The following is a 24,497-nucleotide window of genomic DNA, read 5'->3' on the forward strand; positions in this document are numbered from 1 at the left end:
AGCTGTAAATTCTCGCTCTACACTTATGAATGTGCGGCTCTGTATGACAACACCATCTATAAATTTGCTTTTTTTTTGAAGACTTTATTTAAAATAAATCAAGTTTATACAGGAAAATAAACAATAACGTGAATTGCTCCACAAATGGGTGCACCATTGGCTGAATTGGCCAATGGGAGTTATTAGGTCAAGCAAAGTTTTTTTTTGGATAAATGCCAGTGTTTTTTTTAAAAAAAACAGCCAATCCTAATGCAAATCATTGCAAATGATCGTGGACCTGGTCAAAATCATCATGATACATTCCAGCAGGAGGCGGCGCTGCTGTCAATCATGTCCTGCCCCTCTCGCCTTGGGAAGCTGGATCCCTGTGTAAAAGGACAGTGGCTTGCATGCTGACTCTGCCTTTCAGATTGCCCGTTTACACAGACCGTGATTAGGGCAGTCTCTGTGTAAAAAGGGCCTCACTTTGAGACAGTGGGCAGCTGCCTCTCTGACCACTGTTAAAGTTGGAGGCGGAATGCCACAATGCTGAGGGACTGGATCTTCCAGAATTTCTCTCCAGCGCTGACATCTTTTTTTTAATGAGGTGCAATTGGATCGAACGACATTGCACGAGAAATATTCGGGAACCATCGCAATTTACCCTTCGCAACTCGAAAACGCTGATGGGAATGTGTGCGCTGCGTGGCCGTCCATTGGCAGGGCAGTGTTGACGTGGAGGCTGCAGAGAGCGGGGCAGCAGCAGAGCGCGAGCGAGCGCAGGGGCGAAGCGTCGAGTCCCGGGGACGTTGGACACTGGGCCGTGGCCCGGAGCGCGAGCCGCAACGCGGCTGACGGGCGAATGGCGGCAGACTGGGCTGAAATCCGACGGCTGGCGGCCGACTTCCAGAGAGCGCAGTTTGCCAGCACCGTGCAGAGGTAGAGTGGCGAGCCCTGGAGGCGGTTTCTGGCTCAGTTCGACGGGTCAGGCCTGGGTGGGAGTGGGGGTGGGGGAGGGGATTCTCCCTCGCCATCCTGGAGCCATTTGCTCCCGCTGCCGACGACTCCCCGCGAGTTTTTTTTTAACCAGCCATGCATCCTGCACTGAAGGCCTCACGGTCATTTCCGTGACGGAGCCTTAGGCTGGCTGCTAACCCACTAACGTGAATGATCATGAAAGTTGATCGAAGACCCCTTGTATTACATTTTCCGCTTTAAATAAAACATTTATGGAGCTACAAATGTCACCTCCACCTGTTTCATCTCTGCAAGGGTCTTGTGCACAGGTGAGGCATTCTCCTTGCAATTTCCAGTTCTTTCCTATGGAATCAGAATGCATTCTTTATAAACCCCGTATAGGCTCTTTTTGCACAACTCACGGTCTGTGGAAAAGGGCAGATTCAGCCCGCGGCCCTTTTACATAGGGACCCAGCTTCCCAAGGCGAGAGGGGCAGGACATGATTTGCATGTAAATTAAATTAGTTTTCGACTGCATGCATCTGGGAAAATTAAATCCCAATAACTCCCAATTTTGCCTGAGCATTCTCCAAATCTCAAGTGTCCACCTGGTGCACCCATTATTGTGTGTGTCTGGCAAAAATGTAAAATTTCATCTTTTCACATCATTATTATGACACTACCACCAGTGGGACACTTGATGAGGGACTGTCGTGCAATGTCTCCACATTGGTGGGTGTTAGAAATAGAAATACCTTAACAGAAATTGCTCGAGACCAAAATTGAGAACAAAGAACATTTATTATAACAACAATGCAAAGTTGGGTGCTTCCCCTTACCCTGGGAATACACACATACACTGGGGCTCACCCAACTTTTATACAGTGAATTTCAGTATCAGAATACCCTCCCCCTTACATTCTTCTGCCCCCTGGATGGGTTTGGCTAGGCAATCCTTCCTGCCTATGTGCAGTTTCAGTGGACTTGGAGGACCAGGGGGTATCCTGTCGGTGTCTTCTCATGTCATTATCCCCATTGTCCTTATTCACAACCTTGCCCTTGTCCCCATTCACACCTTTCCAACTCTCAGAGCTACAGTCCCTTCATATGCAGAGTTCGCTAATCCTGTCTAGGGTTTACTAATTAAATATGCATAACTTGATAAACCTGTGTATGGCTTACTAATTATATATGTAGAACTTGGTACTTCTGTCTAGGGTTAGGAGACCCTTATCTCATCCAGACTATCTCAACTTCCTACATTCTATTATTCCTCTCCTTATCTTATTCATACCGTGGGCTCACTGATCCTGTCGAAAGGACTAGAAGGTTCTTATCTTACATAGGCTGACTCTGCTTCCTGCATCCTAATTTCCATGCTTAGACTGTTCATACTGGTTTAATCCATCACTCCACATGTCTGCACTAGTTTCCCCATCTTTCATATTTTTATGTCAAGTTTACTCATCTCTCACAGTGGGCAAACCCAGTCTGGATAATAAACCAGGAAAATGATCTGTAAAAGATTTGACTTTTTAACCAAATTAAAATGAAAAAGAGTGCACAACCAATGATTCAAAAAGGCAGCGCTGCGATCATCACAGTTCCAAAGAGAGTTAACTTTGGAGCATATTTGGAGAAGAGTGAGAGGTTTTAATCCAAGTCAGCATGAATTTATGAAAGGGAAATCATATCTTAGGGAATTTCTTTGAAGATGTAACCAGTAGAGTAGACAACAGTGAACTAGTAAAAGCAAAAGAGCGGGCAAAAATGAGTAGGAAGAGAGTGGACTGGTAAATTTGGAGAAGACAACTAAGAAGGTGATTAGGAAGAAAAAGATGAATTATGAAAGAGGTTTACAAGTAATACCAAAGAGGATACTAAAAGTTTCTTTAAAAATATACAGAGTAAAAAAAGTGATCAAAATAGACCTAGGACTAATAGAAAATGACACTGGGGAAATTGTAATAGGAGACAAGAAGATGGCAGAAAAACTGAATGAATATTTTGGATCACTGTGGAAGACATTAGAACATAACAGACTCTCATGGTTTTCTTGGAAGAGAAGTAGTGCGGTCATGATCACGAAAGAGAAGGTACTTGGCAAGCTAAGGGAAGATGAGTGTACTGGATCACGTGGAATGCACCCTCGGGTTCTGAAGGAGGTAGCCATAGAGATTGTGGAGGCATTGGTAATAATTTTTCAGGAATCAGGAGCCTGGCATGGTTCCAATGGACTGGAGGATCGCGGATGGCCCTCCGCTGTTTAAGAAGGGAAATTGTAGACCTATTAGCCTGACATTGGTGGTTGGGAAGCTGTTGGAGTCAATTGTCAGGGTTGAGATTATGGAATACCTGGAGGGGCATGAAAAGATAGGCATAATCAGCATGGTTTCCTTAAAAGAAAATCATGCCTGACTGTGACGGAATTGTATTATTAATCTTTAGTTATATATATTTATTAGTAAAGGAATTATGGGCTGGAAAAATGGGGTCAAATGTACAGACACACACAATTATACTCAGGGAGAAGTCATTTTCATAGATGATAACTATGGTAAACAACACAATAAAACGAAGCGATTGTTCATTGAAATTGCTGGAATAATGGTGTATGTTCAAGGAGGACATCTAGTTTGTTTCCCTATGTTGTTAGAATGGAAATTCAGAAGCATTTGTTCAAACAAGCCAGTTTTTGCTTCAATGACCTATGCACACAAAGGCTTGTGCTTGTGGCTTCAGTAGATCGGAAGCATTTAGCTCATAAACCTTTGGAAGAGATAAACTTCAAATGGAAACCAGCAGTGAGGTCATGTCATGTGATTAAAGGCCTTTGAAAAACTGCATTTTAATATTGCACCAAAAAACATCTGAGGTGAAAAAATGCAGTAGCCTTTGGTCAGAGGTATTATTCGTGTAGCACTCTTCTTGTCAAGCGAGGAGCACAGAATTGCAATGGCTTTGGAAAGGATAGCCAGTTTGCTGTTACTCTTGGTCAAGAGAGAGGGAAGTGCTGCTTAAATAGCCACTTGTGACTAACACAATTCTGGATAAAAGAAAGCAAGATCATTCTTGTTTCTGGATCATAACCATTGTGATGGTTACTTTGTCAGACTCGAACCTGAGTTTGTGAAATCTTATGGAAGAAAACACAAGTTCTGTAACCTTCATGCAAGAGAGAGAAATCATTTGTTTGAAGAAACAATTCTACAAGAATGTTGTGAGTTTGGAGCAATCTAAAGCCTCACACCTACTCTGCAATTACTTTTGAGCAACAATTTAAAGAATCTGAGTTTCAACACAAAACTGGCTGAACTTTAAAAATTGATAATTTTACGATCTTGCCTAAACTATAATGGTTTGGAGAGCAACCCCCCCCCCCACCACAAACAGACACAGACACACACACACACACACACACACACACACACACACACACACACACACACACACACACACACACACACACACACACACACACACACTAAGTTTAGAGTTAAGTAAAAAGTGTTTAATAATAGAAGTTATTAATAAAATTTATTGTATTGAAGATGCCATTGTCTTGGTGAATTTCTGTTGCTGCTGGTCTGGTACGTAACAATGACAAACCTCTTGCTAATTTTTGAAGAGATCAAAAGTAGGATAAACAGGAGTTGCAGTGGATGTTGTATATTTGGACTTTTAAAAGGCCTTCAACAATATGGCTGCTCCACAAGATGAGGGCCCATGGAAAGGTACTCACATGGATAGAGCATTGACTGATCAGCAGGAAACAGGGAGTGGGAATAAAGGGATCCTATTCTAGTTGGCTACTGGTTACCAGCGGTGTTCCATAGGCGTTGGTGTTGGGGGCCACTTTTTATGTTGTATTTAAATGATTTGGATTATGAAATAGATGGCTTTATGTCTAAATTTGCAGGTGATACCAAGATAGGTGGGGGGAGGGGGTGGTGCTGAGGATACAGAAAGGCTGCAGAGAGACTTGGATAAATTAGGAGAATGGGCAGAGAGGTGAGGGATGAAATGCAATGTTGGAAAGTGTACAGTCATACACTTTGGTAGAAGAAATAGATGGGCAGATGATTTAGATGAGAAAATTCAAAGTTCCTAAGTGCAAAGGACTTGGGAGACCTCGTGCAGGATACCCTAAAGGTTGACCTCCAGATTGAGTTAGTGGCGAAGAAGGCAAATGTAATGTTGACATTCATTTCTAGAGGGATAGCATATAAGAACAGGGATGTAATGTTAAGACTCTATAGTGAGACCTCTCTTGGAGTAGTGTGTACAGTTTTTGGGCCATATTTGCAAAAAGACGAGCTGGCGTTGGAGAGGGTTCAGAGATTTACTAGAATTATACCAGGAATGAAAGGGTTAGTGTATGAGAAATGATTGTCAGCTCTTGGACTGGACTTGTTGGAGAACAGAAAGATGAGGGGAGAACCTCATAGAAGCATTTTGAATGCTGAAAGCCCTGCAAAATGTAGATGTGACAAGGATGTTCCCTGTGGAAGGCAATTCGAGGAAAAGAGGGCAAAATTTCAGCATTGTGGAAACATTTCTTTAGTCAGAGGGTTGTGAGTCTGCGGAACTTGTTGCCACAAGTGGCTGTGGAAGTGAGGTCATTGCATGTATTTAAGGCAGAGATTGGCTAACCTTTGATGGTCAGGGCATCAAAGGTTATGCAGAGAGAGCCAGGGAGTGGGGCTGAGTGGGTGGATGGATCAGCTCATGATTAGAATGGCAGGGCAGACTTGATGGGCCTACTTCTGCTCTTATATCTTGTGATATTTGAACATTCAAAAGACATTTGGTAAGGTCCAGCCAAAGAGATTGGTGTGCAAAATTAGAGAACATGAGATAATGTATTAACGTGGATCAAAAACTACTTGGTAGGCTACAGGGTTCAACCGCTTTAATTCCACACACCATTGCCACACTGATAAGTTTGTCTATGGTCGCCTGCACTGCTGAGTTGTGCTCACCCACAAATTGGAGGGAAAACACCTTGTATTCCATCTCAGCAATCTCCAGCAGACAGCATCAATATTGACTTCACCAATATCCATTAATCCCCTCCTTTGTTTCTCTCTATTGAGGGTCTTCCTTCTGTCTCCCTTCAGCAGCCCAACTCCTTCAGTCATTCTATCAGAAAGCTTTCCTTCTTACCCCTCTGCTCCCCTCCCCTCCTTGCCCTTTCCATCCCCTACCCCCACCTTTATATTCAGGTATCTGCTTTTCAACATTTCTGACAAAGGGCTAAGGCCTGAATTGTCATCTGCTTTTACTTCCTGTGGATGCTGTATGATCTGCCATATTTTGTGCACTGCACATAGTATCTAATGGGATCCTTTCAGATTGGTAGGCAGTTACGAATGGGGAATCGCAAGTTTCACTGCAAAAATGTTAACGACCTAGACAAATGAATTGAATGTATTAACACTAAATTTGCAGGTGCAATTAAGCTGGATGACAATGTGAGCTATTAGGAAAATTCCAAAAGGTTGCATGCTGGCTTGGGCAGATTAGTAGAATGGAAAAGTTCAAGCAGATGCAATATAACAGATAAATGTGAGGTTATCCACTTTGGTGGCAGTAACAGGAAGGCGAATTATTATCTGGTTGATGACAAATTAGAAAAAAGGAGAGATGCAACAAGACCAGGGTTTTTTGGTATACCTGTCATTAAAGGTTGGAATGCAGGTACAACAGGCAGTGATAAAAGTAAATAGCATATTGGTCTTTATTAGGAGATGTTTTGAACGTCAAAGCAAAGAAGTTATTCTGCAGTTATATAGGGCCTTGGTGACACCACACCTTGAGCATTGTGTTGAGTTTTGATGGACAATCTTGTTTTGAAGTTGATGAGGCCAGTACATTAAATTTTATATTTACAACGTGATAGAAGCTGATTTCGGCCATTGATGCCTGGTGCTCAATTAACCTACCAACCCTATACATTTTTGGAAGGTGGGAGGAAAACCGAAGCAGAAAGTTTCACCAGTCTGATTCCTGGGATAGTAAAACTAACATATCCAGAAAGACTGGATAGAGCAAGGTTATATTCATTGGAATTCAGAGAAACGAAAGCGATTCTCATTAAGACACATAAAATTCGGACTGGATGAGACACGTTAGATGCAGGAAGAGTGTTCCTAATGTTGGGGAAGTCTCGAACAAAGGGTGACAATCTAACGATAAGGTTAAACAACTTAAGACTAAGGTGAGGAGAAACTTTTTGTTTCCCCATCTACACTTACTGTTTGAGAAAGCAACCAGCATGTTAAAAGACCCATTCTACTCCAATCTCACACTTTTCCCCCTCCCAACTGGAGTTTGAAAACAGCACCAGATTAAAGGTCAGTTTCTTTCCTGCTGTTGTCAGACCATTTAACGGACCTCTCCTTAGTAAAATGATGTTGCCCTTGTTCTGTTTTGAACTGAACATTTTTCTTTGTAATGCTGTGCTCGGACTTCTGTTTTATTTTACATTATCTGTTTCGCTCAAGGATGGCTGACTTACCTGGATAGGACACAAAACAAAGATTTTAATTGTATATCTCTACACCTGACTCTAAGCAATAAATTATAATCATTGAATCTAAAGTCCTAACGCATAAGAAATTACCTGTACTGTTTTGCTATTACAATTTTAGCCTCACAGTCTGGTGACCTGGTTTTGACCTGTCTAGGTGTACTCTTTGTGGAGTTTGAACACATGCCATATGATTGCTTAGCTTTCTCCTTGGTGCTCCATTCCTTCACACCCTCCACACACCTGTTGCTTCACAAGTATATGATTATAAACTACAGTGATATCAACCTCTGCTTTACTTTATACAGAATAGTATTTTTCATTTGCTAGCTTCTGACCAGGCATAAAGGTTTATTTTTAAATGAAAGACATGTTTTTACTTTTCAACTTACATTCATAATCTCATTTTATTTATGTAGGTTATCTGAACGAAACTGTGTTGAAATTGTTGCTAAATTGATAGCAGACAAACAATTGGATGTGATACACACACTGGATGGTAAGGAGTATATCACTCCAGCTCAAATTGCCAAAGAGATACGGGATGAGCTGTACGTTCATGGAGGTGAGTTTGCAATTTGCATGCATGATGAAACTGGGAACATTTTCAAAACCTATATTATACAGTATTAGAAAAGCTATATAGTATATTTGGGTAAAGCCTTTATTTTAAGAAGAGAACAATAATGTTTTAATTATTATACGTATTATAAATTAACTATTTAAATATCTCCCTTACTTTTCAGGCAGGATAAATATTGTGGATCTACAGCATGTGAGTAAATATTTTTCACTTAAAATCTTCTCAATTGTATTTTACTTGCACATATTCAATGTCTAGTTTTGTTTTATTTGACGTATGGCATCTATAATCTTTTTAATACTGACTAATCCTCAGAAAATTGAAACAGTAAAAGTATTGTTGATGCCAAATTGCTGTACATTCAGGACCTAGATTTGATATAATAGTTGGAAAAAGACTAATTTGGGCTGAAAACCCGAAAATTGAAAATAAACTCTCCCTTTCTTTACTTTAAATGTTGAAGATTGTTTTCCTTTTCTAACAGTACTTAATACTGTATATCTAAGCTATGGACCAAGTGCTATAAATGGGATTAGTATAGATATGTCACTATCGGCCACTGCGGCTGGAAGAAACACACTGAGTCAAGTAGAGTTTCAAGCCAACTGATTTACTGTTTCAAACTTCCACACTTAAAAGGTCCATGTTGGTCCCAGCGGTCTCGGTGCTCGTGCAGGGTGGAAGTTATGTCAACTTCCTGTCCATTGTTTTGCCCCATACTCAGCTCCCAAGTATGTCTCTGACTGCGGACTCGGCCGCGACTGCTGGCGCTGTTTGCCTGCCACGTGAGTGAGCCGCCACAGAACCGGTGATAGGAAATGCTGAAACCACACTTCGTACACTTGTCTGTTTTACTTGGCTGCCCTTGCCTCTTGATTGGTGGGACCATGACTGGGTGCTCAATAGCCAGATGTTCCGGCTTGAGGCAGTCTATGATAAATGTTTTTTCCTGGCTACCCACATCCAAAACACAAGTTGCCCCATTATGATGTACCACTTTGAAGGGTCTTTCATATGGTTGCTGCAGGGGTGGTCTGTGTGCTCCTTGCGGATGAACACATCCTCACTCTGCTGCAGGTCTTTGGGTATGAAGGAGGGCCTTTCCCCATAGTGGGACATCGGCACCAGACCCAGTGTTCTGAGTCTCTCTCAAAGTCTGGCCAGGACCTCTGGTGGAGTGTCCTTTGGCCATAGGGTGCAGGCACGAATTCGCCATGTACTGTTGTGATAGCCACGCTCCTGTCAAGATACAAAAAGTACAACCAGGCTATTCAGAACTCAAACAGACTTTATCCTGTCGAGAAACAAAAAGTACAACCAGGCTATGCAGAACAACTCAAACGGACTTTATTCAAATAAAGCTAGCGGGAATGAGCAGTCCTTAGTGTTGGGTAGACACGGTCACTTCACTAAAGGCTTCTTCAGGTGCATTCTCCGCCAAGAATGCACCTGCAAAAGCGGATTCAGACCTGTGGAATGGTCGTCAGGTGGCAGCGCTGAAAGTGCAGTGCTAGCCATCTGAAAGCGCCTCGGAGACTGTCAGGCACTCACCAGCTGATTGTGTCATCCTTTTAGCAGCTGCTTTCAGGTGGCTGCATTCAGGTGGGAGGAGGGGGGAATGACGGCACACCTCAGTGGTCTGGCGATTATCCCTCCTGGAGGAGGATTACAAAGTTCGCCTCGCATATGCCTCCTGCGCTTTCAAGTGGCCTCCTGACAGCCGCATATGGGCATAATATGCGGCTTTAAATTGGGGGAATTCGGCCACCTGAAAGTGCCTATAAGACTGTTTGGTTTCATTCAAAGAACACAGTCACAGGGTACAATATTTAAGGCATTTTCCTGCATATAAATTGGATATAATTTCTTTGAACGCATTGTTACAACTTATGTTTTGCATTTTGCATATCCCCCTCCTAGAGACTGGGAAATGGTTTGTGTCAATCATTTATACTTTGTACAAGTCGTAATTAAGAGAGAGACATCCTTGTGTACAAGTCTGGAAGGGTTGTTCTCAGTACACACCAATATCCTTCTCTGATGCAGGATATTAACACGTGCAAATGGTCACTCTCATCTTAAATTATTAAAGTTAACAGTGGAGGGCAAAACTTCTAGGCAGAAACAATGTCATCCAGGGCCTGAGTGGCACCATCAGTGTTGCTGGATGCTTATTGCAGCCTTTGATAATTTACATCCCAACTGCATTTGGGAGAGAAACCAATTTATGAATGGGCTGCCTTTTGACAGTTTGTTGGCTCTATCAGTAGTCAGTTAGCACTATTGTGTTAAAAGATAACAGATAGGCATCAAGATATCTGGAGCCTGGGGGTTCTGTAGAAGAGGTGAGAATTGATTCCTGCCTGAGAGATTTGTTAACCTATTCTGTGGGAAGCTTCTGACTGAGTAAAATTTATGCTGATTTTCTTATAAATTATTTTTGTAGCTATCTTATAAACGCAACTTCTACATTTATCCTATGAACACAACCTTCTACATTTCTACACTGTAAGTGGTGCCCTGGAAAATAGTTCGGCGGATGATCCTGCTGGGTCTTTCTTGGGTGCTGTGCAGATGCCCAGTAGCACCCAGGGGAGTTTGTCTACCCAGTTGGCCCTTGGAGGTGTGCCATCAGGCTGACTTCAGGTGCCTCTGGAAACATTCCACTAGGCCATTTAATTGAGGGTGGCATACAGTCGTTTGGTGGAGCTGGATTCTTTGTAGCTGCGCTGCCACTAACCACAGAGACAAGGTGAACTGTGCCCCTCTGAGGTGATGTGGGCGGGGAACCCAAACCTTGCCACTTAGATTGTGATCAGCGACCTGGAGCATGTTTCTGATGATGTCTCAGTGATTAGGACGTCTTATGGCCACCTCGTGAACCTGTATGCCATTGTAAATAGGTACCTTGCTCCTCTCAAGTCAGGTAGTGGGCCGATGATATCCATGTGCACAAGCTCAGACTCTTGTGTGTTCACTAGAAAGGTTGCAGCAGTCTTTAAGTACCTCTGGAACGTGGAGGTCTGGCAATGTGTGCACTTTCTGGCCCAGTGTCCGACCTGTTTGCGTAGGCCATGCTACATGAAGCAATCTGCGATTAGTTGAGTGGTTGCCTGGATGGAAAGATGGGCTAACCCATGCAAAGTATTGAAGATCTGGCACCTCTAAATGGTTGCCTGCTGGAAGTGTCGCACAGAAATTTGGTACCTTTGGGCCCAATTGTGCTGCTGTATCCACCCCCACCCCCCTTCCAATTGCACTGCCATCTCCCCCCCCCCCCCCTTGCCCACCCAACTCATGCCCAACTCGCGCTGCCAGTCTCCTGCCCGACTTGCCAGATTTTGCAGCTTTCCGGATTTTTGATGTCTGGATAAAGGATCATGTACCTGTATTCCCCACTGTTTCATAAAGACATACAGGTACACAATTCTTTATCCGGACATCTAACATCTGGAAAGCTCCAAAATCCATCAACTGGGGAGAGAGACAGCAGTGCAAGTCGGGCGATTGAAGGGGGGGGAGACCGGCAACGCGAGTTGGGTGGTTGAGGGGAGGTGAGACCGGCAGCACGAGATAGGCGGTCAAGGGGGGAGAGACCGGCAGGGCGAGTTGGGCAGTCGAGTGGGGGGAGACCAGCAGCGCTAGGGAGACCGGCAGCGCGAGTCGGGCGGTCGAGGGGGGAGGGGAGAGACTGGCAGCATGAGTCGGGTGGGCAAGGGGGGGGAGATGGCAGTGCAATTGGAAGGGGGGTGGGGATGGATACAGCAGCACAATTCGGGTGGGTTTAAATCTGGCTTTCCAAAATACGGAAAAATCCAAAATTCGGAACACACTGTCCCCCAAGGGTTCCGGATAAAGGATTGTGTACCTGTATATCATTCAGGTTCTTCCAGAGGTCGGTTATAGACCACATCAGCTCCTAACTCAAAACAGTTGATGGTATGTCACTGTACTACGGTATTGTAGCACCACTTTTTTTCTTTTTTTTAAATGGGAATGTGAATACTGAAGTCCCTGACTTACCACCGTGTTCTGTTCTGACCAACCAGTCGTATCTCAAAATGGACATAATCGTAAATTCGCTGTGTCAGTTTTATTGTTCATCCATTTCCCTAATGTAAAGACATTTGCAAGCATAAGTGTTGATACTTAACATTCTCAATCAGAATGAGGATCACATTAGTCAATGGTCAAGCGTAATCTCCACTGCTGCCACTGGATCCGACACTTCCCAACTGCCACTTTCGGGTCCAACTCCTCCCCACCACCATTCCCGACCACCCAGACGTTTTACAATTGTAGAGCCCAAATTCCCTGCTCCTGCCAAGCTAGCACATCACCATAGTTCCTGCACTGAGTACACTTGGGAAGATGAGGTGACTTCTTCGATGCGGACAGTACCACACCCGATTTTTGAAAATTGAGTCACCCTTCACCAACTCTGGCTGAAGCTGATCCAAAGACTTGGACCTAGCACCATTTGACAGTTTCTACTGATGCCAATTTTGTATAATTGCCATCTTTTTTATTACATGACAATAAAAGACTCTTAAACAAAAGATCGTTCTACAGAGCTATTGTTTCTCAACCAGGACTACACCTCAGCAATGATGGTAATAGATTAGAGGAAGGATTTCTAGATTACAGTCTATACTTTAAATATATTATCTGGCACCTATGGGGATCCAGCACCTGTGGGGATCGTGGATGTCGGATATGCAAATTTTCAGTTGACTGAGACTCACTCTTACAATGCCCAAGTAATACACATACATTAATACACCGTTTAAAAGACAAAAGACAATACAAAATTTATCTTTATTTTATCCCTTCATCTATTTGTTTCCTGCCTTGGGTATTTGGTAATTTATGTTATTTTAGTTGGTGTATCTTACATACCTGTTTGGCTGCACCAAGTAAGAAAAAAAAAGATGGCGACACTGCCAGAGTTGCTGTAATGGCAGCACTGTCCCTGGTACGGACCCACAGAGAGTGAGGAGCAGAGACACAGCAGTTCAGCGGGGTCCAACCACCCAGACTGATGGCCGTCAGCTCTGTACAGGCTTTGAAAATCCTGTTAAAGGAGCCGACAGTAGTTTTATTTAAAATCCCATGACCACTGATGGCCAAGATGGCAATGCCTATGATCAACAGCAGACACAAGGGATTGCAGACTCCAGGGAAGCTGACGACTAGTGTAGGGCACCAGAAAATGGGGAGATCTCCCCTCCATCTGAGAAGAAACAGAGGAGACAATCCACATGAGGATGACCACAACGGTGAGGGGCTCTGCAGCTGAAGTACACACAGACGGTGGGCTGTTGGTAACTTGAGATTAGGAACCTACACAGGCGGTGATCTGATGGTAACTTGAGATTAGGAACCTACACAGGCGGTGGGCTGTTGGTAACTTGAGATTAGGAACCTACACAGGCGGTGGGCTGTTGGTAACTTGAGATTAGGAACCTACGCAGGAGGTGGGCTGTTGGTAACTTGAGATTAGGAACCTACACAGGCTGTGGGCTGTTGGTAACTTGAGATTAGGAACCTACACAGGCTGTGGGCTGTTGGTAACTTGAGATTAGGAACCTACACAGGCTGTGGGCTGTTGGTAACTTGAGATTAGGAACCTACACAGGCGGTGGGCTGTTGGTAACTTGAGATTAGGAACCTACACAGGCGGTGGGCTGTTGGTAACCTGAGATTAGGAACCTACACAGGCTGTGGGCTGTTGGTAACTTGAGATTAGGAACATACACAGGCGGTGGTCTGCTGGTAACTTGAGATTAGGAACCTACACAGGCGGTGGGCTGTTGGTAACGACATTAGAAACCTACACAGGCAGTGGGCTGTTGGTAACTTGAGATTAGGAACCTACAAAGGCGGTGGGCTGTTGGTAATTTGAGATTAGGAACCTACACAGGCTGTGGGCTGTTGGTAACTTGAGATTAGGAACATACACAGGCGGTGGTCTGCTGGTAACTTGAGATTAGGAACCTACACAGGCAGTGGGCTGTTGGTAACTTGAGATTAGGAACCTACACAGGCTGTGGGCTGTTGGTAACTTGAGATTAGGAACCTACACAGGCTGTGGGCTGTTGGTAACTTGAGATTAGGAACCTACACAGGCGGTGGGCTGTTGGTAACTTGAGATTAGGAACCTACACAGGCGGTGGGCTGTTGGTAACCTGAGATTAGGAACCTACACAGGCTGTGGGCTGTTGGTAACTTGAGATTAGGAACATACACAGGCGGTGGTCTGCTGGTAACTTGAGATTAGGAACCTACACAGGCGGTGGGCTGTTGGTAACAACATTAGAAACCTACACAGGCGGTGGTCTGCTGGTAACTTGACATTAGGAACCTACACAGGCATTGGGCTGTTGGTAACTTGAGATTATGAACCTACACATGCGGTGGTCTGCTGGTATCTTGAGATTAGGAACCTACACAGGCGGTGGGCTGTTGGTAATTTGAGATTAGGAACCTACACAGGCGGTGGGCTGTTGGTAACTTGAGATTAGGAACCTACACAGGCATTTGGCTGTTGGTAACTTGAGATTAGGAACCTACACAGGCAGTGGGCTGTTGGTAACTTGAGTTTAGGAACCTACACAGGCAGTGGGCTGTTGGTAACGAGATTAGGAACATACACAGGCGGTGGGCTGTTGGTAACTTGAGATTAGGAACCTACACAGGCGGTGGGCTGTTGGTAACTTGAGATTAGGAACCTACACAGGCGGTGGGCTGTTGGTAACTTGAGATTAGGAACCTACACAGGCGGTGGGCTGTTGGTAACTTGAGATTAGGAACCTACACAAGCGGTGGGCTGCTGGTAACTTGAGATTAGGAACCTACACAGGCAGTGGGATGTTGGTAACTTGAGATTAGGAACCTACACAGGCGTTGGGCTGTTGGTAACGAGTTTAGGAACCTACACAGGCGGTGGGCTGTTGGTAACTTGAGATTAGGAACCTACACAGGCGGTGGGCTGCTGGTAACTTGAGATTAGGAACCTACACAGGCGGTGGGATGTTGGTAACTTGATATTAGGAACCTACACAGGCGGTGGGCTGTTGGTAACTTGAGATTAGGAACCTACACAGACATTGAGCTGTTGATAACTTGAGATTAGGAACCTACACAGGCGGTGGGCTGTTGGTAACTTGAGATTAGGAACCTACACAGGCGGTGGGCTGTTGGTAACTTGAGATTAGGAACCTACACAGGCGATGGGCTGTTGGTAACTTGAGATTAGGAACCTACACAGGCGGTGGGCTGTTGGTAACTTGAGATTAGGAACCTACACAGGCGGTGGGCTGCTGGTAACTTGAGATTAGGAACCTACACAGGCAGTGGGATGTTGGTAACTTGAGATTAGGAACCTACACAGGCGTTGGGCTGTTGGTAACGAGTTTAGGAACCTACACAGGCGGTGGGCTGTTGGTAACTTGAGATTAGGAACCTACATAGGCGGTGGGCTGCTGGTAACTTGAGATTAGGAACCTACACAGGCGGTGGGATGTTGGTAACTTGAGATTAGGAACCTACACAGACATTGAGCTGTTGGTAACTTGAGATTAGGAAACTACACAGGCGGTGGTCTGCTGGTAACTTGACATTAGGAACCTACACAGGCATTGGGCTGTTGGTAACTTGAGATTATGAACCTACACATGCGGTGGTCTGCTGGTATCTTGAGATTAGGAACCTACACAGGCGGTGGGCTGTTGGTAATTTGAGATTAGGAACCTACACAGGCGGTGGGCTGTTGGTAACTTGAGATTAGGAACCTACACAGGCAGTGGGCTGTTGGTAACTTGAGTTTAGGAACCTACACAGGCAGTGGGCTGTTGGTAACGAGATTAGGAACATACACAGGCGGTGGGCTGTTGGTAACTTGAGATTAGGAACCTACACAGGCGGTGGGCTGTTGGTAACTTGAGATTAGGAACCTACACAGGCGGTGGGCTGTTGGTAACTTGAGATTAGGAACCTACACAGGCGGTGGGCTGTTGGTAACTTGAGATTAGGAACCTACACAGGCGGTGGGCTGCTGGTAACTTGAGATTAGGAACCTACACAGGCAGTGGAATGTTGGTAACTTGAGATTAGGAACCTACACAGGCGTTGGGCTGTTGGTAACGAGTTTAGGAACCTACACAGGCGGTGGGCTGTTTGTAACTTGAGATTAGGAACCTACACAGGCGGTGGGCTGCTGGTAACTTGAGATTAGGAACCTACACAGGCGGTGGAATGTTGGTAACTTGATATTAGGAACCTACACAGGCGGTGGGCTGTTGGTAACTTGAGATTAGGAACCTACACAGACATTGAGCTGTTGGTAACTTGAGATTAGGAACCTACACAGGCGGTGGTCTGCTGGTAACTTGACATTAGGAACCTACACAGGCATTGGGCTGTTGGTAACTTGAGATTATGAACCTACACATGCGGTGGTCTGCTGGTATCTTGAGATTAGGAACCTACACAGGCGGTGGGCTGTTGGTAATTTGAGATTAGGAACCTACACAGGCGGTGGGCTGTTGGTAACTTGAGATTAGGAACCTACACAGGCATTTGGCTATTGGTAACTTGAGATTAGGAACCTACACAGGCGGTGGTCTGCTGGTAACTTGAGATTAGGAACCTACACAGGAGGTGGGCTGTTGGTAATTTGAGATTAGGAACCTACACAGGCGGTTGGCTGTTGGTAGCTTGAGATTAGGAACCTACACAGGCGGTGGGCTGTTGGTAACTTGAGATTAGGAATCTACACAGGCGGTGGGCTGCTGGTAACTTGATATTAGGAACCTACACAGGCGGTGGGCTGTGGGTAACTTGAGATTAGGAACCTACACAGGCGGTGGGCTGTTGGTAACTTGAGATTAGGAACCTACACAGGCGGTGGGCTGTTGGTAATTTGAGATTAGGAACCTACACAGGCGGTGGGCTGCTGGTAACTTGAGATTAGGAACCTACACAGGCAGTGGGATGTTGGTAACTTGAGATTAGGAACCTACACAGGCGTTGGGCTGTTGGTAACGAGTTTAGGAACCTACACAGGCGGTGGGCTGTTGGTAACTTGAGATTAGGAACCTACACAGGCGGTGGGCTGCTGGTAACTTGAGATTAGGAACCTACACAGGCGGTGGGATGTTGGTAACTTGATATTAGGAACCTACACAGGCGGTGGGCTGTTGGTAACTTGAGATTAGGAACCTACACAGACATTGAGCTGTTGGTAACTTGAGATTAGGAACCTACACAGGCGGTGGTCTGCTGGTAACTTGACATTAGGAACCTACACAGGCATTGGGCTGTTGGTAACTTGAGATTATGAACCTACACATGCGGTGGTCTGCTGGTATCTTGAGATTAGGAACCTACACAGGCGGTGGGCTGTTGGTAATTTGAGATTAGGAACCTACACAGGCGGTGGGCTGTTGGTAACTTGAGATTAGGAACCTACACAGGCAGTGGGCTGTTGGTAACTTGAGTTTAGGAACCTACACAGGCAGTGGGCTGTTGGTAACGAGATTAGGAACATACACAGGCGGTGGGCTGTTGGTAACTTGAGATTAGGAACCTACACAGGCGGTGGGCTGTTGGTAACGAGATTAGGAACCTACACAGGCGGTGGGCTGTTGGTAACTTGAGATTAGGAACCTACACAGGCGGTGGGCTGCTGGTAACTTGATATTAGGAACCTACACAGGCGGTGGGCTGTGGGTAATTTGAGATTAGGAACCTACACAGGCGGTGGGCTGTTGGTAACTTGAGATTAGGAACCTACACAGGCAGTGGGCTGTTGGTAACTTGAGATTAGGAACCTACACAGGCGGTGGGCTGTTGATGACTACAGTTGAGGGACTCACACTAGACGGCAGACTGCTGGAGATTGGCTCAAAACTGGATGAAGGGCTACCAGGTATCAGAACCAGGATTGCAAGAGGGTGCCAAGGGCGCTCAAGAGTTCCTAATCATCAAAAGTTCAGATCTGGAACTCGGGCTGCTGATGGTTTGGACTGGACTCTGTGGCTGTGGAAATGCTGGAAGCAAATGCACAACACTCAGTGACTCTTGGGAACTCACTTTTGCTTCTCTTTCTCTGACTATAGGAGGTGCTTTCGGCAATTTCTGCCAATAGTGAATCTGCCTTACAGCTGACAAAAGGCAATTTTGTGTATTATGACTTTTTATTACATGACAATAAATTGAATTTTGATGTATTTGTACATTGTGCTTGTGCATATTACAATAAACAATTATAATTTCATTCTTCTTTCTGTCCCTTCTTCCCTCTGTTCTTTTTAAATTCTTTATCTACCATATTTTACTTGTCTCATGTTGACTTCTGTGGCCATTTTGCTTTCTTGGTTTACGCATGGCTATTCGCACAAAGGAATTTCCTCAGTTTGTTCTCTTCCCGTCTTATACAATTTTGACATATCATTTAAGGACAATTTCCTTGCATAGGATTCCACCAGCTATTTTCTTTACCCTTTATAATGCTTATTTATTTTCTCCAAAATGTACATCGTGTCTGTTTTTTGAATACCATATCTTTAAATTAGACAATGAAATGCTTGCACCCTTATAAAAATGAGTACCAACTATCAAATGGACATAAGAGAGAAAACAAATTGACATGTATATGCCAGGATGTTTTTGACAAAATGTATAGAATAAAAACCCTGTTGTCCAGAATTCAAGCAACCAGCAAAAATATTGCATAAAGTAAATAGTAAAAAAAATATAAAATTGGCACACTTTGCTTTTTATTCACCAATCCACGCAACACGTAATCTCAATCAACCATAAAATTCACTTATACAGCATCTTCCAAACCCACAGGTGCCGGATGCCAGGGATTTACTGTATTTATTGCATGTAAAAACTATGGTGATTCAATATTTCCCATAATGTAATGTAGTCTTCAACCTAGTACACAACTCATAATTGAGTGATTAACTTGCTATAAAAATAATATGTTCAATTGTCCCTTGAACAACCTGCAATTAATGCAAGAAAAATCTTGAGCAATCTCACATTGTACCTTGGGAACACAAATATATTATTATCATTATTTACCTGAAGAGTAAGAACTTATTAAGCGTTTTCTGATGGATGATAAGGTTTTCCTGTTGGATTTTGCATCATTTTGATGCAATTAATGTTGAGACCTGATAAGCTCTTGTGATGTAATGCGAAATCTTAGATGTCAAGGCTCAGTCTTAACCTCTCTGTCCTTCATTCATTTAGGATTGTTCTTCAAGTATTGCATCTCCATAGCCAGTTTTTTTTCTCACGACACATCTCTTGAAATTCAGAATAATTCTGTATGAAATAATGAAATAATTCATGTTATTTTAATAGATTACATAGTCTAAACCAATATTAAGGATTTTCTATATTTTCTTAGATTCTTAACGTGGATATAATATACATCGAGAGCAAAGCAAATGACATTGTTAAATCAAGTCGAGAAGTCCAACTTGTATTAGGCCAGCTAATTAATGAGTGAGTATTGGCACCATTTTACCCTTAGCATGTATCTTTGATCTAAAACAATATAAAGATTTTCATGAATTAAAATACCGGTAAATTGGATTTCAGAAGCACATTTTCTCTTCTGTTTCATTCACCCCGAGAGTTCAATGAGTACAGCTGCTGCCACACGTCACCAGAGACCAGGATTCATTCCTGACCTTGGATGCTGTCTATATATTTGCATGTTCTACTGTGATTAAGTGAGTTTTCTCCTGGTGCTCAGGTTGGTTAATTGGCCACTGGAGATTGCCACCAGAGTGTAGCTGGTTGATGAGACGATGGGCCTGCTTACATGCTTTTTCTCTTTCTGACTTCTTAAACCATCACTCAAGTAATTTCCCAAATCCAAACTTGGGAATTTTCCTGTCATCGCCCCTTCCAGCATTTAAATTTAATTCTGCCCCCCAAGCCCACTATTCCCTCCAAATCCTGACAATACATTTTACTACTCTTGGTCAATCAGTTGACATGAACATTAACATGTTCTCTGCCCTTGATACTGGCTCTCCTGCACTTATGAACCTTTCTTCAAGGTTTTTATCCATTAACAGTCAGAAATCTGACTTCTTTCTGAAGGTTTGGAACATCTCAACTCTTACCTATACTCCTACATGTTTTGCCTATCCCTGTTATAGACTTTGGATTCTTACTCAATCAACATACTAATAGCATACATACAGCATCCTCGCATTGCAAACAGTTTTTTTCTTACTACCACCTATGTATTGTTCCCCTCTACCCGATTCCCTTGGTTCCTTGCACATCTGTTGCAGTGGAGTACCATAGCCTAAAACTTTAATGGCAGAACACTTTGTCCCCTCTCCATTTGAAGTTGAAAATTAATATTTTTCTCTGGAATGGTATGCATTAATAACTATGCATTAATAACTATTTACAATCTTTTCATATCACTCCAAAAATTCAACTGGTCACTACTGGGAATGAGTCATTCTTGCACCATTTATGTGATTTCTGTTCAGGGTGCAGTGTATAATGGCCCTATAATGATTCTTAGACCATCAAATCATCAATACTCCTCAACTACCCCAATTGTCTGCATAATCCCAAACTTACCTTCTTGATTATAACCCTGATCTCTCTTCCAATCCCACCCCCCACCACCTTTTCCATACCCAGCCTTTGACCTGACATTCAGCTATGTTCTTTTGAAAAACTTACAGCATCCATTTAGATGTTATCAGTGGTCTGTGCATTGCCCATCTGGAACATCTATATGGGTCCATCAAACATCTTGGCCTCCATCCATCCCATTGGTTTACTATTCCTCATGGGCAAGGTCAGCTTCTGTTGAAATTAGTTTATATAGCTCCCTCGACATAGGGTTAGGGAAAAGATGGGTATTCCACGTAGAAAGCAATAGAGTTTTGGGAAGTTCAGGGAGGAACAATGTGTTAGGAAATGAGGCGAAGGGAAGAAGATGTACACATCAAGGCAAGGATCAAAGAATAAAGCGCATGTCATAGTGTTTGTACTATTGGGGAATGTTTAAATGACAAAGCCATAGCAGGATTTAAATAGAAGGGCAAAAACATTCATTTTGTGGCACAAGGATATAGAAGTTAACATTAGTTATAAAGATGGTGTGGTGAAAAAGATAATGCATAATAAAGAATTGGATCGGAGCAGGAGAATTTTGGGTTAACTGAAGTTTTGGATGGAAGATAAGCCATGGCAGCACTGATTCAAATAAGTCTGAGGGTATCAAAAATCTTCAAAGTTTCATTGTTACGTCATTCACAGTCAGGGTAGAGATGGGTGATTTTAAGAAGGTGTAAGTAAAATGTTTGTAATGGAGCGAATTTAAGATTTAAAGCATAAATTGGGTGAAGGGTTGTCAAACAATTTAACCTTACAGTTGTTGAGTGTGACAATCAAGCTGACATCAAAGTATTGTAGTTTGTGGCAAATACCAAAGACAACATGTTTTTCTTCTTGATGCTTGCTTCCATGGGAATGGAAATTCAGCAGATGCAAAACTGACTGTTGGTTTAATATCACCAATTGTCAACCAGCCATTAAATATAAAATTGCCCAATAGGCTTTTATGTTTCCTCCCACAACATTGAGCTAACAGTATTGAATTTTGAACATGAAAACAAATAATATTGCATTTTTTATTTAATTGTTCAATCATAATTCGGCATAGCAGATGTCCACATTTGTTTGACATATTTACCTGGTGTCAACTGGTTATTTTAAATCTAAGATACCTTGTAAGACAAGTTAATATTATCATCTTTTAAACCAGAGCATACCTGGATCAGATGGCAGAGGAGGTAAATGACAAACTGCAAGAAGCTGGACATGTGACAATCGCAGAACTCTGTAAATTGTATGACCTTCCTGCGGAATTTCTAATGGTGGTGAGTGGTTAATATTTCATGATACAGGTATACCCCGCTTTACAAATACTCGTTTTGTGCAAATTACAAAGAAACCTGTGTTCACTATCTGAAAGAAATTTGAATGGGTTTTCGCTTTTACAAAAATAGCCTTCAATAGTAGTGAATGGGCTTACGAAAGGTTTCATAGGAACGCTCTACTTTCATAAAGTAGAGGTATACCTGTATATAAAATATCACAATGACTGATATACAGCAATAAGACTGTAAAAGGTTCACTGATAACTTCCTTTTGAATTTGCTTTAAATACTACCAGTTTTTCTGTCTAACTGACAGCATGTGTTACAAAGAATTCTATAATTTGGAGTAATCAGTTACAAATGGAATAAAATCTAAAAATAAAGCAAAAGTGACATGACCACACACAGAAGAACATTATGTAGATGATACCCTAACTACAGCATAATGGCCCATAACTTGGACCATCAAAAAGGAGCTGAAGATTTTCAGTATTTTTCAGTTTTTATTGAAGATTTCCAGAATCTGAAGAACTTTATTGACTTTTCAATGAAAAATGTTATCAGCAATAAGAAATCTGATCAAAGTGAAAACCCAATTCTGTGGAAATAAGATTGACTATAAAGAGAGAAACACGATTAATGTTTCAGGTTGATGACCCTTAATCAGAAGATTTATTTGATAAAAATAAGTGAATCTTGAGCCAAAGAATAGAATACCATATATTTTGGCGAACAAGTCAACCAGCTCTAAGTCAACCCCCATTTTTCAACCTAATTTGAAGGGTTTTATGGTGTATCCAGCATATAAGTCAACCCCCATTTTTCAGGCTGTCCAGGCCTCCCAGAAACAACCCTATATTTTTAAATCACCTCAATCGCAAGTAACAAAGCTGTAAATTAAGCAAGTTTTTAAAAAAAACCTCGGCCTACCAGGCAGCAGCAGTGACAGCCCACGGAGCTAGAGCGCCGATATTGTGCTCCTGGTGAGAGTAGGAATCTCAACCTACCAGGCAGGAGTGATAATGACTACCTCAGGGTCCCAGATAGGAGTTGTTGTGGCGGCGCACAACTGGGGAGGTGTTGGGGAGCAGTGGCACCAGCAGCAAGGTGTTTCCAGCATTGAATTGTACTCCAAATTGACGTCTGAAGTATAAGTCGATCCCCCAACCCCTTTTGAGAATTTTTTTTTTAAAGAGTTTCACAACTCGACTTGTAAGCCAAAATATATGGTAATTAGTATTATAAAATTGGAAGATGTGGCAAATCTGCTGTTCCTATGCATAACCAGGATACAAAATATGAAGGATAAATTGATTTTCCTTATTTTGGTAACTCAAGTTCTCAATTGCTTGCTTGTCCCCATAGTTTTTTTAATCTAGACTTTGTACTATTTTTGTCAAGATTACACTTGGTGTGAGAAATACCTGCATTGAAGTGCTTACATCTCCAAGGAGCTGCTAGTATTGCCTGTAGATGGAGCTGTGAGAGGATTTTTAGACCAGCTTGATGGCAAGTTATTTTTAACCGCAGGTGTCAGTTCAATTGGAAAATGGAACCTGATGCATCCGTGAGTGTTTGTAGTGAATGACTCACACTGATTTCACGGTTGAGGACAAAAATATAAATCTAACTGATGCTCATCAGAAATATTCCGCAGAGACAGATGATGACAAGTTGAATTGAAACCAGTAATGACATTTTGGTTCTCAATCTTTAGTTAATGACCTTGCACATGCATTGCCCAATAGTGACTGCAAATTGCATGAACTTGTATCAGATATAATATTGAAACACAAGTCATTCTTTACCTCCAAAGACCATATAAAGATTTAGTCTCCCCATGCCTTGCACAACTGAATATATGTTCAGAAGCACTGTTTGAGGGAACTGCTAGCACTGTTTGAGGGAAGCATCATTGGTTTGGTTGACTTCTGGCTTTCTAGAGCTCTCACCCTTTTTTTCCCCCATTCACATACCTCCTTCAGTAATCCCTTACTAATCACAGAGCACCAGTGACATAGGGATTACTGAAGGTAGTATGTGAGTGGAAAGAAAAAGTTTGAAAACCATTGATGGAGGGCCTCGGATCAAAGGTCAGTCTACAGGACCATAAAAGCAGCAGATGGATCATTGAGGTTTCTTTCCCCTCCCATCGATGGGATTTACTGGAATCATTGTTTAAAGAGGGCTCGTCAGGGAGGCACCATACCACTCTGCCCGCTGCTTCTTCCAGCTACTTCTGTCATAAAAAAGGATACAGAACTATTAGAGGGGATGTCACGTGATGTCGTGAGGGGTGACACGCAACCTCACAATTCCCATTGGATTAGTTAAAAAAAAAAGTATTTAGAAATTTTTTTTTTAAAGAAAATTATTTTAAAGTTAGTATAAAACATCTAAATGTTTAAGATGTCACCTAAGAAAGAAAAAAAAAAAACACCTAAGTTAACCTAAGTCAGAAGAAAAAAGAAACTGGGCCTACCATAGCATTGAAGTAGGCCACTGCAGT

The 24,497-nt window shown here is 42.9% G+C and overlaps 1 protein-coding gene across 5 annotated transcripts in view; it reads left to right on the forward strand.

The window, feature by feature from the left end:
• Positions 1-341: 341 nt before the first annotated feature.
• ufl1 (UFM1-specific ligase 1) overlaps positions 342-24,497 on the forward strand; it is a 77,747-nt gene continuing 53,591 nt past the window's right edge. For 3 of the 5 annotated variants that reach the window (XM_069887102.1, XM_069887103.1, XM_069887104.1), the window contains exons 1-5: positions 342-918; positions 7,888-8,033; positions 8,215-8,243; positions 19,477-19,574; positions 21,874-21,988. In XM_069887102.1, the coding sequence (XP_069743203.1) occupies positions 842-918; positions 7,888-8,033; positions 8,215-8,243; positions 19,477-19,574; positions 21,874-21,988 (465 nt within the window). In that variant the 5' untranslated portion in view covers positions 342-841. The remainder of the gene's footprint in view (positions 919-7,887; positions 8,034-8,214; positions 8,244-19,476; positions 19,575-21,873; positions 21,989-24,497) is intronic. The other 2 variants (XM_069887100.1, XM_069887101.1) reach the window with 1 other exon arrangement.

The sequence above is a fragment of the Narcine bancroftii genome, chromosome 6 (genome assembly GCF_036971445.1).
Source record: "Narcine bancroftii isolate sNarBan1 chromosome 6, sNarBan1.hap1, whole genome shotgun sequence".
Taxonomy (NCBI): Eukaryota; Metazoa; Chordata; class Chondrichthyes; order Torpediniformes; family Narcinidae; genus Narcine; species Narcine bancroftii.